The 15,493-nt window shown below is 36.1% G+C and overlaps 1 protein-coding gene across 3 annotated transcripts in view; it reads right to left on the reverse strand.

The window, feature by feature from the left end:
* The window catches only part of LOC132122823 (cell adhesion molecule 1-like), a 172,468-nt gene extending 157,252 nt beyond the window's left edge, over positions 1–15,216 (reverse strand). For all 3 annotated transcript variants that reach the window (XM_059533264.1, XM_059533265.1, XM_059533263.1), the window contains exon 1: positions 15,074–15,216. In XM_059533264.1, the coding sequence (XP_059389247.1) occupies positions 15,074–15,212 (139 nt within the window). In that variant the 5' untranslated portion in view covers positions 15,213–15,216. The remainder of the gene's footprint in view (positions 1–15,073) is intronic.
* Between the last annotated feature and the right edge of the window lie 277 nt (positions 15,217–15,493).

Here is a 15,493-nt window from a genome sequence, read left to right on the forward strand (position 1 = left end):
AAGTAGTGTATTGTGCACTTTTTTCATTTAAAACTACTACTATATTAACAAAAGTGCAATAACATCTGGTTTGCAAACACTTTAAACAAATAATGTGCTTTTTTGCGGCAATAGGCTATAGTAGCAGTTAAAATAGTTCTTGTAAATCTTAACTTATAACATTAATGTAATTAAATTAAATATAAAACAAGCTATTTGTCTGTCTGTATGTGTATTCAGAGCCAGTGAGCAACGGACTTTCATTATAAAAAAGCTCTGTTAACGCGCCATAAAATAATTATCTGCGTTAATCAGTTAATGCGTTAACGCGATAATAACACGTTAACTTGCCCAGCCCTAAAACATGATATTATACATATATTATATTATATTTATTTTTCTTAGAAAAAACACACATATACATACATATAGAGTGTCGTTTAAAAAGTATGGGATCAGTTAGATTGTTTATGTTTTTCTTTTTTTTCTATAAGTACCTTATGCTCATTCAGGCTTCATTTCTTTGATCAATAATACAGTAAAAACAGTAATATTGTGAAATATTATTACAAATTTAAAATAACAGTTTCTATTTTAATATACTTTAAAATATAATTTATTCCTGTGGTTTCAATGCTGAATTTTTATCAGTCATCACTGCAGTCTCCTGTGCACATGATCCCTGAAATCATTCTAATAGGCTCATTTATGAAACAGAAACAGTTACAATATAAGTCTTTAATATCACTATTTACCATTTTAACATATCTTTGCTGAATAAAAGTATAAACTTCCTTCAAAAAAAAAAAAAGACAAGAAAAGAAAAAGAAAAAGCAGTGTACATTGTTACAAAAGATTTATATTTTGAATAAATTATGCACTACAAATGCACTGTAAGTTGTTCTGTGCTTTTTCTCAGTCATGCATTTACAGAAAATTACTAATATGTTAAATTACTAACATGCTAACAAATCATAATCAGGAATTCAACAGCGCCTCTATATAATTAAAGTTTTGTATACTAATACACAATCCAGAAAACCTCCTTTCACAGGCCTTTTCAACTCAATCCTACTAGGAGATGATTTTAGGATTGCACTCAATAGATATTGAGTTGGTTAAAACCATTTTCCAGCACAGCGCCAAGAGACCATATAAGCAGTGGATCTACTTTGGCCCTGGCTTGTCACTTTCTTTCTAGCTACTCGTTTAGTTCCTGATATTTCTCAAGGTTGTCTTCCAGTTGCCACGTCTTTAAATTCAGCTCCAAGTTTATGACACCTACAGTATATGTAAACAGCAGAAGGGAAGCTACTCTGAAACTGAAGCTTATTAACCTACAATCGAACCATAATTCAAGGCATTTCAACCACAGTCAAGCTAAGCTACAAGTTACTAAGAAAATGTTGCATAAAGATGACTACATCTGAAAGCCAAACTACAAATCAACTCAAATTGTGATGTTGCTGAAAACCTACATTGCTGTTTAACATCCCTGTCCTTGAACTACACAAATATATCACACAAATCAAAGGCTTTGATAAACTAAAACCAAATGGTGTTTTTGTTTGAAGTGATCAAAGCTCCAGATGAGAAAAGAACTTGTCAGCTGATGTGTAGGAGTGGGATCACATTCCTATTGTACAGATGTAAACTACTATAAACACAAAAAAGAAGAAGAGATTTTGGGCCAAAGCTAACACATGATGGCTAAGATCCTGATGTTTATCTTTTTAATCCCAATGAGTCTCTGAAACCATCACAGACTTTTATCAGAAGGGAAAAAATATGAAGGTAAACTTGATTTATTTACGAGGTGCCATCATATTTTTCATTATATGTTATTATTAACATCATCGAATGAGGGAAAGGCTTCACCGCTGTGGTCTTACAACAATGATTGTCAACTAATGTATCTTCTGATAAGAAAAAAAAAAATGAAAGATGAGAAAACTCTTTTGTTGACGTCAAAGCTGTACTTTTATTAAAAATAAGAAAAAGTTCTTGTCAGTGTCATCTTGAGATACCACTATATATATATATATATATATATATATATATATATATATATATTTAAAGGGATTTTTATCATTTTTTTATTTTATTCTATTTCAGTTCATGTTTATGTTATTTTATGTTTGTTTTAGTTTTATGGTTTTAAGTTGAGTTTACTATAATTATTCTGAGGATATTTGTAATTAATTTCATTTGGTTTAAGGACATTTATGAATGAAATACTGCACTGAATCATTTGTATAATGTAAAAATCTGGTTTATGAGGTGGAGCCATCTGAGAACCATTGATCTACAACACCTTCTGGGTTTTATTATCTGAATGGTTCTCTTGCATTAGCCCGTCCCTGTGAAAAGAGCTAGAATATTGTTCAGAGACCTTCACAGAGACATGCTACATCATGTTAACATCTGTTTAAATGGATGAAACAGGCTCTCACCTCATATACAAGCTTTAATAGCTACCGAGAGCACAAGGTTTCAGCTTTGCTTTTAATGCTTTGAGGTGACATTAATAACACGTCATTCCTAACAAACGCCTGTGCAACAGGCAAAGCTGATTGAAGGAAAAAAAAACCCATCATGCTATTCTGAGGACCAATATGAAGATTCAATCTGAGCCATCTGATACTGTGCCTTTCCTCAATCAACCACAAAGGGGGCTTCATTACAAGGACACCTTTCTCCCTTTGGACCGGCGATCAATAGATGGCTGATTCTGCTGAATTAATACGATTGCTCAGAGTGCATTGTCATGATTCAACAGTGACAAAAGATAAATTAAAGTCCTATTTTACAACAGTAACTAAGATAGTGTGTCTCAATAGGATAAAGAAAGTGCAGTGCTTTTGAGCAAAGTTAAACTTTTTAAATCCTTTGTTCCCTTTACAATACTTCACTCGTACTGCATCGAAGACGCTAATGGGAAAAACTCATTTTTTCTCCTGAACTGAAGCCTTAATCAATCACGCAGTGAAACTGCACGGCCATTGGTTCGTGCAGTGTTATTAAAACAAACCAATGGCTCGGCAGCGGTGCTGCACGAACCTATGGCAGCGAAGCCCGCCAAAGCCCGCCAAAATGGGCGGGGAATCTGGCTATATATTGGCCGCTTCGCCACAGGAATTCAGATTTCTTCTCCTTCAGCAACGACATCACATCGCTTCGCTGATCTCCGCTAAACTGCTCGCCGTTGACACGCCTCGCACTGGAATGCGACTGCCGGTCCCCACTGCAGATACATCGCTTCCCTGCGACCATCCGGCGAGAGAGTTTGAAAGAGCAAATTTCTCTAAAATAGCCTTTTCTACGGCATTGTTTCAAATGCCGTCTCGTCATTGCAGCTCGTGCAGAGCCCCTCTGCACGCTGATGAACGGGGACAGCGTTCACGGGGAATTCCTGTTCTCATTGCGAGAACATGAATATCGCCTCTCTGCGGTCACGAATCGCTTTCTTTTCAGAGAGCGATCTCGCTCCTCGCTCCCTCCCGTTTTCTTCCTCCCGCGAGCCGGCAAGGAAGAAGCCGTTACTTTCTAGTTCCCAAGAAGGATGGCGGGCTGCGCCCCATCCTCGATTTAAGACATCTGAACCATGCCCTCATGAGACGGCGCTTCAGAATGATCACGTTGAAACAAATCCTCTCACAAATATGCTCAGGGGTTTGGTTCTGAAAGACGCTTACTTTCACATCCAGATAGCCCCCCATCACAGGCCGTTCTTGAGATTTTCTCTCGAGGGTGTGGCTTACCAATACAAGGTCCTCCCCTTTGGGCTGTCTCTAGCGCCTCGCACTCAGGCAGAAGGGAATCCGCATTCTCAATTACCTCGACGACTGGCTAGTTCTAGTTCAGTCAGAGGGGGAGGCATTGGGTTACAGAACTTTGCTACTCAGCCATCTGGAATGCCTGGGGCTCAGGGTGAATTTTGCCAAGAGTTTGCTGTCCCCCAGCCAACGGATATCATTTCTGGGAAAAGTGTTAGACTCAGTTACGATGAGGGCAACAATGGTGAAGGAGCGTGCCGCAGCTCTACAGCGACTCACGGCCTCTTTCAAAATAGGTGCTTCTCGCCCCCTAAAAACCTTCCAGAAGTTGGTGGGTCTTATGGCAGCTCCATCGCCGGTGCTGGAGCTCAGTATTGGCTGAAACTGCGTGTTTCACCTCATGCGTGGTGTCACGGACGCCTGAACATCAGGGTGAGTCAGGACTGCATTTCGGCCCTGACCCCTTGGAGGAACATGCAATGGATGGAACGGGATGCCCCGCTTGGTATGGTTTGCAGAAGGAAAGTGATCTCCACAGACGCGTCCAACAAAGATTGGGGCGCGCTGTGCGAAGGGAAACCCGCTTTCGGCCGATGGTCGAAAGAGGAGAGCAGTTTTCACATCAACTGCCTCGAGATGATTGCAGTTCAACGAGCCTGCCAGAGCTTCCTGTCAGACCTAAAGAGCCACCACGTGCTGGTCAGATCAGACAGCATGACAGTGGTCTCTTACATAAATCACCAAGGTGGGCTGTCATCGACGCGTCTCTTCAGACTAACGTCGTGACTGCTGGAATGGACCCAGAGCAACTTGGGGTCCCTGAGAGCAGGGAAAACTGAACAAGAGTGCGGATATGCTGTCAAGAAGCGGAGTCTCCTCAGAAGAGTGGAGGCTCCACCCGCAGACAGTTCAGAAGATATGGGACATCTTTGACAAAGCAGAAATAGACCTCTTCACCTCAAAAGACAACTCTCATTGCCCAACATATTTTTTGCCAAGATCGAGGATGCGTTGTCCCAGGACTGGCCCAACCGTCTTCTTTACGCTTTTCCTCCGGTTCCTCTGATTCCCCAAGTAATCAGGCAGGTCAGGGACCAGAGATGCAGGGTTCTTCTTGTAGCCCCACCCTGGGAAAATCAGCACTGGATAGCCGACCTGTCACAGATGCTCACCGTTCCTCTGTGACGGGACCTCCTTTCTCAGGCGGACGGAACAATTTGGCATCCCACGGGACTCCCTGAGCATGTGCTAAACACAATTTCACAGGCTAGAGCTCCATCTATACGACGCCTCTATGCCTCCAAATGGTCTGTTAGTAACCGAGTACGTTTTTATGCACCATTGAGGCTTCTTGGCAAAAAAGCAAATAAGCAATTTTTTATTATTATTATTGTTAACTAAAACTAAAACTATTCTAAACATTTTTGTTAATTGAAAAAAGCTGAAATAAAATCAAATTTAAATATTAAATGAAACACCTAAAATGACTTAATACTGCCTTGGCAACTCGTTGAAATAATTTTAAATCTTTCAAACTCAATTTCAAAGCATTTCAAAGCATCTTTACAGAAAATTTATGTTATTACATTATAATAAAAGGTGATCTGCTATCAGAGATGACTATGTGAAAGTTATTTCAAGCTTAAATAGAAGCACTAAAATTTCAAAATGGCTAAATGAAAATTGCTAAATGAAGACTACCACTGAAATAATAAATAAAATTAACAATATGCTCATAACACAATTACTAACAATAAATAATATATACAAATAATTAAATAAAATTCAAAATTACAACTTTAAAAAAAAAAAAAATAATATATATATATATATATATATATATATATATATATATATATATATATATATATATATATATATATATATATATATATATATATATATATATATATATATATATATATTAATAAATCATTTTAATTTAAAAATATTTTTATATATATTTTGAGTTGTTGTTTTTTTTTTTCAAATGTTAATTTTTGGTATGGGCTTCTGTTCTGAAAATATTTTAATAAAATATTAATAGAAAACTGTATGAGTATATAAATAATATTAAAATAACATTGCTAGAAACACCAAAGGCAATTCCCGAAAAAACACTCCAGTCTACCATTGGTCAGCCAAACTCACTGGTTGTGCCAGGATATGTAAACAAAGCAAGCCATTTTTTAAAAGCGTCGCAAAGCCACAATGCTGGATTTTATCAGGGGGCTCAAAAATTGGCTCACTTGTAGTTGTCTATGTATATAAAACAAGTATATACAGGTAAATTTATTTTACACAAACCACCTTTAACAGCGCAATCAATGGCACTCATTTTACAGCAATGATCCCAATATAGTACAAGCGGATACAAGCATGACTGTGCAGACAGATGTTGCTGTCCCAGAACCTCGTTTTGCTCGAGGTGATGAGATCAACCACTGCGAGTATCCAGCGTCCTGACATTCTTAAGTATTCAGCAGCTCAATTGAATAGCACCTCCCCTTTGAGACACCATCTGTATGCACGTTCAATTGATTGGTCACTCTCTCTTACTCAGACACCTGGAGTCCCACTCTACGTCTCAACTGATCGATGGGGATGCGATCAGCAGTCGAGACCGCATTCACGATGTCACTGTGGTTTCTAACTAGCTCACACCTCGCCTGTTTAAATATTAAAACCACTGAGATCAGAGATGGGCACAAATACATCAAAAAGTATTTTGTTACAAATTACAAATTCTTGCTCATCAAAATACAAAATACTGGTGTGAGAAATGTATTTAATTAAAATACAACTTTAATTTGTAATCTGAAGATACAAAAATACAAGCAATCATTTGAAGTGCAAGAAACAGTGCCATTATATTTACTAATACTGGAGTTAGATACACGCATAAGAGAAGGAGAAGAGCTTACCCCTCCTTGAACAACATCCTTAACTCTAACACTAGACAATATATCCAATATATTAATTCATTTTTCATGTTTCTTTATCGCACCTTTATTATTTCATTATCAATGAGTCAAAAATTAAGCAGTCCTGTGAAAATGTATTGTCATACTATTCCTACTAAAGAGGATGGCTCCAGCAATTTCACTTTCAACAGTAAAGATTAACTCCTGAAAATGCTTAAATTCAGCTGTTAAAGGGCTTTGTGTAGAATTTGGAAACCCTTGTTATTCTAGCGACACCGGTGGCCATTAAGTGAGCTGTGGCCAGCAACTTACTGCTCATGCTCTTGCACACACACTCCATAGTAATGTGAGTGAGCGATGACCAATGTGTGTTTTTTTATGTCACAGCCTTATGCTAAACTGCTTTAAATAACCTTTTGACAACACTAGTGTAACCAAAGCCCTTCTCCATCGATTGCTCAGTTTGGCCAGCTCTAGGAAGAGTCCTAGTTTTTTCAAACTTCTTCCACTAAGAGCAATGTAGACTACACACTTCTGTGAACCTCCAATGCAGCAGAATTTTTTTCTGAACTCTTCCCCAGATGTGTGGCTTGATGCAATCCTGTCTCTGAGCTTGACAAGCAGTTCTTTTGACCGTAGGGCTTGGTTTTTGCTTTAATATGCATTTTCAGCTGTTACTCCTTTTATTGAGAGGTGTGTGCCTTTCTAAATCACATCTATTCAATTGAATCGCCCCGAGGTTAACATGAAGTGTATTAACATCTATAAGTATATAAATGCTCCTGAGTGAAATGTCATCTGTCCCAGAACAGGGTATGAATACTTATGCAATGGAATCATTTCAGTTTTTTAATATGCAAAGTTGTTACAAACCTGTTTTTTGCTTTGTCATTATAGATTGAAGTGGGGGGAAAAAGTTATTTAAAGCAGTTTAACATAAAACTGCAACATAACAAAATGTGAAGAAAAAGTATGAATACTTTTTATCGGCACTGTACCCTGTTATGATAGTTTCCCTTGGATCTTCCCAGCGAAACAGCCTTAAAAATAAAAATTAATCTCCAGGATCTCATTTTTAAAGTTTCATTACCTCATGTTCACAGACTGTCGATAAAAAAAATATTAATACTTCTTCTCATTAAAATTCTTTCATAAAGCCCCTTTAAAAATTAAATTTTGTCCATAGAAACAAGCTAACTTTAGCTAGCAACCCTCATGTCGTTCCACACCTGTAAGACCTTCGTTCATCTTCCGATCACAAATGAAGATATTCTTGATGAAATCTGAGAGATTCCTGCCCCTCCAAAGGCAGTAACACAACTTACACAATCAAAGCCCAGAACTGTAGGAAAGACATCGTTAAAGTATCCATGTGACTCCAGTGGTTTAACCTTAGTTTTATTAAGCGGCATGAGTGCTTTGTTTGCACAAAAAATTTACAACTTGAAAGAAGCTGTTTTGGTGCTCAGTGCAACCTGGCCAAGTATGTACTAAAATATATACTATCAGTTATTGCTTACAATGTTATTGACAAGTGACATTAGCTTCCTAGCTAAAGTTAGCTACTTGTTTCTATGGACAAAATTACTTTTTAAAAGGGGCTTTATGAAGGATTTTTTTTTAACATGTAATGTGTAAACAGCATGTGACAAAACTTTAAAAATGAGAGCCTGAAGAGTCATTTTTATTTTTAAGGAATCAGGGATGTTTTGCTGGGAAAATCCAGCAAAACAAATCTTCATTTGTTTTCCGAAGAAATTTTTGTGGGAATCATCCTTTTATGCCTATGGATCCAACAGGATGTCATATGATTCACTTACATCTCAAAAACTGTGATAGGCTATAGTTGGCAGTACTATTAACTCTGGTGAAGAATGGATATTGTATTATTTGAGAATAAAATGACCTACTTGACTAAGAATTTTAAATATTTAAAATACAAAATACTGTCTCTCAAAGTATTTAATTACTGAGATTGAGATCAGTTTCTGCTTAAAGGGAAACAGAGGAAGAAAAGCTGAATTCTCTAGCATTCATGAGAACGAAAAAACATGGAGTAAGTAAAGGCAGGGGTCTCTGGAGATGATGCTGAGACCTTATAGGTTCCATCAGCAGCTCTGTTTGTAAGTGGGTCACATCTCTTTGAGCTTTGGGGGCATGTCACCATTCATATATTTCTGAACATTTTCCACAACAACACTCAAAGCATGGTGAGATGAAGTAGGCCATCACAACACAAATATAAAAATATGTTTCACAAGTCTATCGCAAACACACAAGCTGTGAACAGACTCTAAAAATACCTATCAGAGCATCTGGAATATGTTTTTATAGGTTTTTGGGAACAAGGAGAACAAGGATGGAGAGCAAATAATGTGTACTGTTTTTATTTGAGGTCAACATGAATCAACTTGTTTTGCTTCCATACTGTGACATTTTAGATATACAAAATATACAATGAGAGAAAGAAAGAAGATTTTATCCATCTGGGTGAAATGAAAGGTTTGGAAAGTTTCTTGCTTGGGATAAAGGTTTTTCTGGGGACGAGAAGTTCTTTTAGTAAAAGTACTAAAAGAACTAAGGCATATGATAAACAGTTCATAAAATGCTAAATTTGGTATTACAAAAGGGGTGAACTTGAATAACGTTGGTCTTGGTTCTGTTCCGCAATGCACAAGGCAAAGGTGACACCATTATAGGCATTTTCATGATTATGCTTCGCTGAAAATACAGAACTGTGACAGACCTATGCTCGGATTGCCATGGATTGCATACATTTTAGAAGCTGTAAATATGTATATTTAAAAAATTTTTTTTTTTTTACTTCTTTTATTACCTTGCATACATAAGTGAATGATGTATGTATGCAAATATAAATCACTATTAGGTTATCATGGTAGACATGGTTTGGAAGATATATTTTTTATCACCTTTATTGCATTTTTAATTCATCACATTTAAAATCATTCATTAGAATTATGTTGAATTATGTATTTTTTTTACACAAACACAGGTGTGCTGGGCGTCCATTCAGATTACCTGAAAAATATCACAGATCTCTTGACGGAGAGTGAAACTCTGAGCGTTCGGCGAGTGAAAATAAAACTGTGCTAAACTTATACTTAGCCTCCAACTCACACACTGGCGAGTAAAATCTAAGAATTTATTAGGCATCGGCTAATATTAGACATCATTTAGTATATGCGAGTGATTACCTCGCAAAAGTAGAGAGTTGATTATAATATAATAATAGAGACTTTGAAAACAAAATACTGACATTTGAAAGGCGCCATAATTCAAAATCCATCCCAGTATGACAAGCACAGTTTAAAATCAGTCAATTGTGTCAACAGCATTCCAATGCTACATAGATTTCTGCAGCTCTTCAGAGGCTGATAAACCAAGCAAGCAGTGCACTTTGTGACCTGAAAAACAACATAATTACTTTTTTTTTTTCATGGTCAGTGCCAAAACAGTTCTGCCAACTAAGACAGACAATGAGCTTGATCCATGAAAGACAGTGCAGAATGAGAACAATCACAATATTTATCACAGACGACAGGAACCCCCTCCCCTCATCATATTCCACTCTCATTACTCCAGCAGTGTCATGAATGAAGCATTCTCTCTCCACTGGGGCTTCCTTCCATCTTTTACCACTGTGTGCTGCTGCATAGTGCTCAACTGGTATCTGTCCTACAGAAGCAATAGTCTATCGGCTTCAAGCATCATTTTCCTCACAGACTAGCACTGACAAGAGGATACTTCAGCTCTGATGTTTAGTAATACGGAGGCATAAACAGAAAACTAAGACAGGGGAGGTCTTCGTAGTGCTTCACATCATCCCCTGTACTTGTGTGTTGACTCGCTAGAGAGGCTTCTGTTATGAAGTTACGTAAGAGGATGTGCAATATGTAATAACCCCAACGGAGTCAACTAACAGATTGCGGACTCATATTCAAATATGGTCTGCATATTTGCTGAAATACACAAACACAAAATGAAGCAGAATTGTCGAGCTTTCAAAATTATATAACTTTAAAGCCAGCTTTGAACTTAATCTTAAAAAGACTGCTTTGATGCGAGACGCAGTTATTCTGATTCAAGTTCCTTAATGACATTGTAAAAAAAAAAAAAAAAAAACATTGATTAAAAAAAATAATTATTATTCTGGGCAGCATCATTTTCTCATGGCATATCATAAACATCTTCACTTCTATGGTAAGTTATCTCACATTTCCATCTCGGCAACTTTAGCATCTGGTAGAAGCATAATGTAGTGCTGTGCATTATTTAGCAATCAGCACAAGGCTTATTAAGCAGGGATAATGTAAATCTAATGAGCTATAAATTCTTCGCTTTAAATAGAAAAGAAAATTGTTCCAACAAACGATCTTAGAAAGTTAATGCACCAAGGGTAAAACATTTTAATTCACTGCGTATCATCAGTTTGCTGGAATTCAGGCCATTCTGAGAAACAAATATATGACAATCTCAGCAGAAAAGTGCAGAAATTCCCAGACAAATGACTATAAAAGCAGCACCTCTGCCATATATGAGCAAGTGTCATGCTGTATATGAGCATTTTTTCCTCTCGAGACTTTTCTCTGTGGGTATGTTTTACAAGGTTTCTCTTTGATTTTAGAGGGTTTTAAATTAGTGCTGATTGTTGTGGGGAGTATCAGACCATTCATCTTCCATAACATTTATCATGGGGCATCGTGAATTATGCAAAAGCTGCAGTGTGTTTCTAATATTTACAACTCGAGCTCCACGCACTGAAGGAAACTATACCTGTGAGTCATGCAAACTGAAAATTACCCTTGACAAAAGCATAATTCACAAAGAGAAAAACCTTTGTTGTTAATATAGGCTGCACCATCCACAAATGTCTATTACAAAGGGGACTTTAACAGTGAATGAATGGGTAACACACACAAAAATCACTAAAAAAAATAAATAATTATAACTCAATTCTAACAGAATACTGCAATCTCATTCCCAGAACACGGAATAAAAAGTCAATATCTTGAGGAAAACCTGTTGATGGATGGGAAGAAGAAAAATCTATTCTGGCAAGCCATTTAAACATTTATTCCTTGAAGTTAACTAGTGTATATTTTTGCTACTAGTATATTATACTAGTGTAGAATAGTATTTTTTTGATTATTACTAGCAAGTAATCCAACAGTGACAGTATCTTTGTCAATTTTTTTCTTCTTGCTTCCTAATCTATTTATCTTATAAACCTGCCATTGTGTATAATGAATTTTGTTAGCTCTTTGACAAATTTGCTTTGTTCCTTCTCCTCTTAAGTCACTTAGGATAAACACATCAACTAAATTCATAAATGTAACGTAAACGTAAATTTCACAAGTACTTGTTCTTTGCCAATATATATATATATATATATATATATATATATATATATATATATATATATATATATATATATATATACTTTAACCCTTTCGAGACGATTAACGCGGATACACGTTTTGAGTCATTTTCTCCTGATAACCCCGAAAAGAACTTTAATTACACTTTCAGTTTTAATCGTACAGATAAGAGCAATACATCAATCGAATCTGTAAAGGGTCTACTTTTTTTGGATACAGACATAATAACAACAAAACTTTGTGCACTTATAAAATAAAGATAACAAACAAGGTGCGCTGTCTGCAGCCTTTGTCTCCGCCGATCTTCTTTTACAAACACGTCATTTAAATGAACTGTAACTCCGTGAATACTCAACGAAACCGCCGAAAACCGGTTTTCTGTGATAAAGTAATCCATATGAAAACAACGCGATGTCTGTTTTTCAAGTCTCCCTTCATTATATCTAATGTGACCACGCCCCCGCGCTGAACGCGCTATTCAGATTCAAACTGAAGCGCGTGGCTTGAATACGCCCATAACAGAAGAAAAAGCAGCGAGACTGTTCTTCAAGTTTTTATTTTACTGTTTGCTTCGCGATGAGAGGAATAAGACATAAATCACCCCAAAAAGATGTCATGTGGTTGAGGATTTGAGAAATGGATTTCCTCAGAAAAAAAAGAATGAAGCACTTTATTCAGCAGAGATCATAAACATGAGTAAGTCTCTTTTTATTTATTTATATACTTGTACTAGTTTTCACATAACGTGTAAACATTTTACTAGTTAGACTTTTTCCAAATACTTTTTCCAAACTATAATTCCTGACTAAATGTATAGTAATCAAGTGAAACATTATGAAGTTTCAATAACAATATACAATACTATACCATTCAAAATCTTGATGTAAATAATATAAATGTAACAAATAGATAACTGTAACAAATGTAAAAACAATGCTTTTCTTTCAATTTATTCCCCCTTAAAAATCCAGAAAAATATTCTCAGCTCTTTTCAACATTAATAATAATGATAATAATAATAACAATAAATGTTTTTGTTGTAGAAAATAAGATTGTTAAAAGGATTTCTGAAGGATTGTGTGACTGGAGTAATGATGCAAAACAATTTGTTTGAAAGTCAGCTTTGATTGTTCCTGATAAACTGTTTAACTGCTCCCCCAAGTGGATATTAAATTATGTTGTGGGATAATTAAATATATTCTAAATAAACTACAAACATAAAATTATATAGATTTATTTTGTTCTCACATTCTTTCTTGTAACTCCTTCCCTCTCAGTGGCACAGATGACTGAATGGCTCATTATGCAGCTCATTATGCAGGCCTTTGTCTTCTCAGGTGTAAATCACAATGATATTCATGGTAGTTGACGCCTACTCGCATATGACTTTTACCAACAAAAAGTGTCTTAGGAAATTTAAATCAATATATTGTTTTCTGTGAGTGAGTAAACAAGATGATTTTCACATAATTTAGAAAGAACAATTCTAGGCTACAAGCTCCAGTTCTCAAAAATCCCGGGAACCATTGTTCTTTATGTGTTTTTTTGCCTTATTGAAGTGTTTTAACATTTTTAGTTTTTCACTAACCACGCATAATATTTTTTTTCTCAAAAACACAATCATGTACATACATGCATTTCACATATTATTACAGCCCAGTTTGTGCTGATTACAGTGAGATTAGACTTTACCCATTTAGATATTTATAAGAAACTGAAAAAAGCACAAATGTCAGGGCATGACAAAACTTCTCCAGGCCCCAAAAATACCCTTAGACAGAGGGTTAAATATACTTTAGATAGTATCTATTATAGTTTTCAGTCAAACAATTAATGTGTATTTAGTTAACTAATTGGACTATAAATTCTGACTTTGAAAAGTAAAAAAGGCAATTTTAACTATGCAAGAAATAGTGTTTAATTATTCTTTTGTGAATAGATACTAGTATCTAATAAATGCCAGCAACTGTTTGGATAACTACCATTTATAAGAAGTAACTGGTAGCTACATAATAAATAGTTAAAAGTAAAACTAGAACAAGCACCAGTGCTGACTAAACCAGTCAAGTAAATAGTTGATATCTGAAGCACGGATCCCAATAGAAGTCAGTAATGATAAAATCTGGAGCTAGTGACTAGTTTAGTATCCAATGAATATTTGTGCCACTAAAAATAGAAGTTGAAATTATATTAGTATTAACTGAAATAATTAGCCTAGCTTACTAATAACATAAAAGTACATATTAGCTAGCATAAAGCTATAAATGTTAAAACAGCTTTCCATATGCTATTCTAACAGCATGCTCCATCTAACAGCGGAGCGTTTCCCATATAAGCCAGGAAAACTAGCAAATAGGGTGTAAAATGATGTTTTATATATATATATATATATATATATATATATATATATATATATATATATATATATATATATATATAAGAACACCAACGCCACATTAAACGACTCTATAAAATGCCAATGTCAGTATAAGTGACGGTAGCCTATATGTTTCAAGATAGGCTACATTAGACAAGTGCGCGCTATGTCACTCCATAAAGTTAATGCAATTGTGTCGTTATCCTGCAATGCGCACGTTCAATGTTTAAAATCTGCGTTAAACATCTTAAACATGACTATATTTTAGTCATTTAACCGTTTTCACATCACCAGCATGTAATACTGACTTCTGACTGTGAGATACGGACTCGTGCCCCTCTCATCAGCAGCACTGAGGTAGGCTAATGTAATGCATATGGACAGTACTTTTCTCCAGCTAAACAACCAAAAACACAATTCAGAACAGTCAAACGTGCCGAAGAACTCATCACATGACCATGAATACTGTTGCAGATAAACTATGAGAGCTTTGGGACTAGTGCACATACTGCGAGTGCAGAGCATCAGGGACGTGCGCAAGTGTTACATATGTTGTTTACACACTGCTCTCTCTTCGATACTAAACATAAGCTTTCATACATACTCCGCTTGTCTTACCTTTATGCAGAAACGTTGCAAAAACCACGTAGAAAAAGAGTGAAATAGAGTGAGATCCGAGTCCCGAGCTCGCCATGTTGAACACCTGCTTCAGACTGGCGCCGCGCGCTAAATCACCTAGAGACGCTCGCAGGATCATGAGATGCGGAGAATCTGGAGGGAGTAAACGCGCGCGCGTGCGCGCACGCACACAAACGAGCGCGAGCGCACAAAGTATGCAATTAGCTAACAACAGAAAGTGTCTGTTTACTTCAAACTGCGCGAAATATTACTTTTATTAAATGATCCCATAATATGTGAAGTAACTCGGTCGGTCACTGCGACAAAACAAACCCTATCAGAACGCTGACATAAAGTTCTATCTATCTATATCTATCTATTTTTTTTTTTTTTTTTTTTTTTTGCTCATAATAACTCCAA

The sequence above is a fragment of the Carassius carassius genome, chromosome 41, assembly GCF_963082965.1.
Source record: "Carassius carassius chromosome 41, fCarCar2.1, whole genome shotgun sequence".
NCBI classification, from domain to species: domain Eukaryota; kingdom Metazoa; phylum Chordata; class Actinopteri; order Cypriniformes; family Cyprinidae; genus Carassius; species Carassius carassius.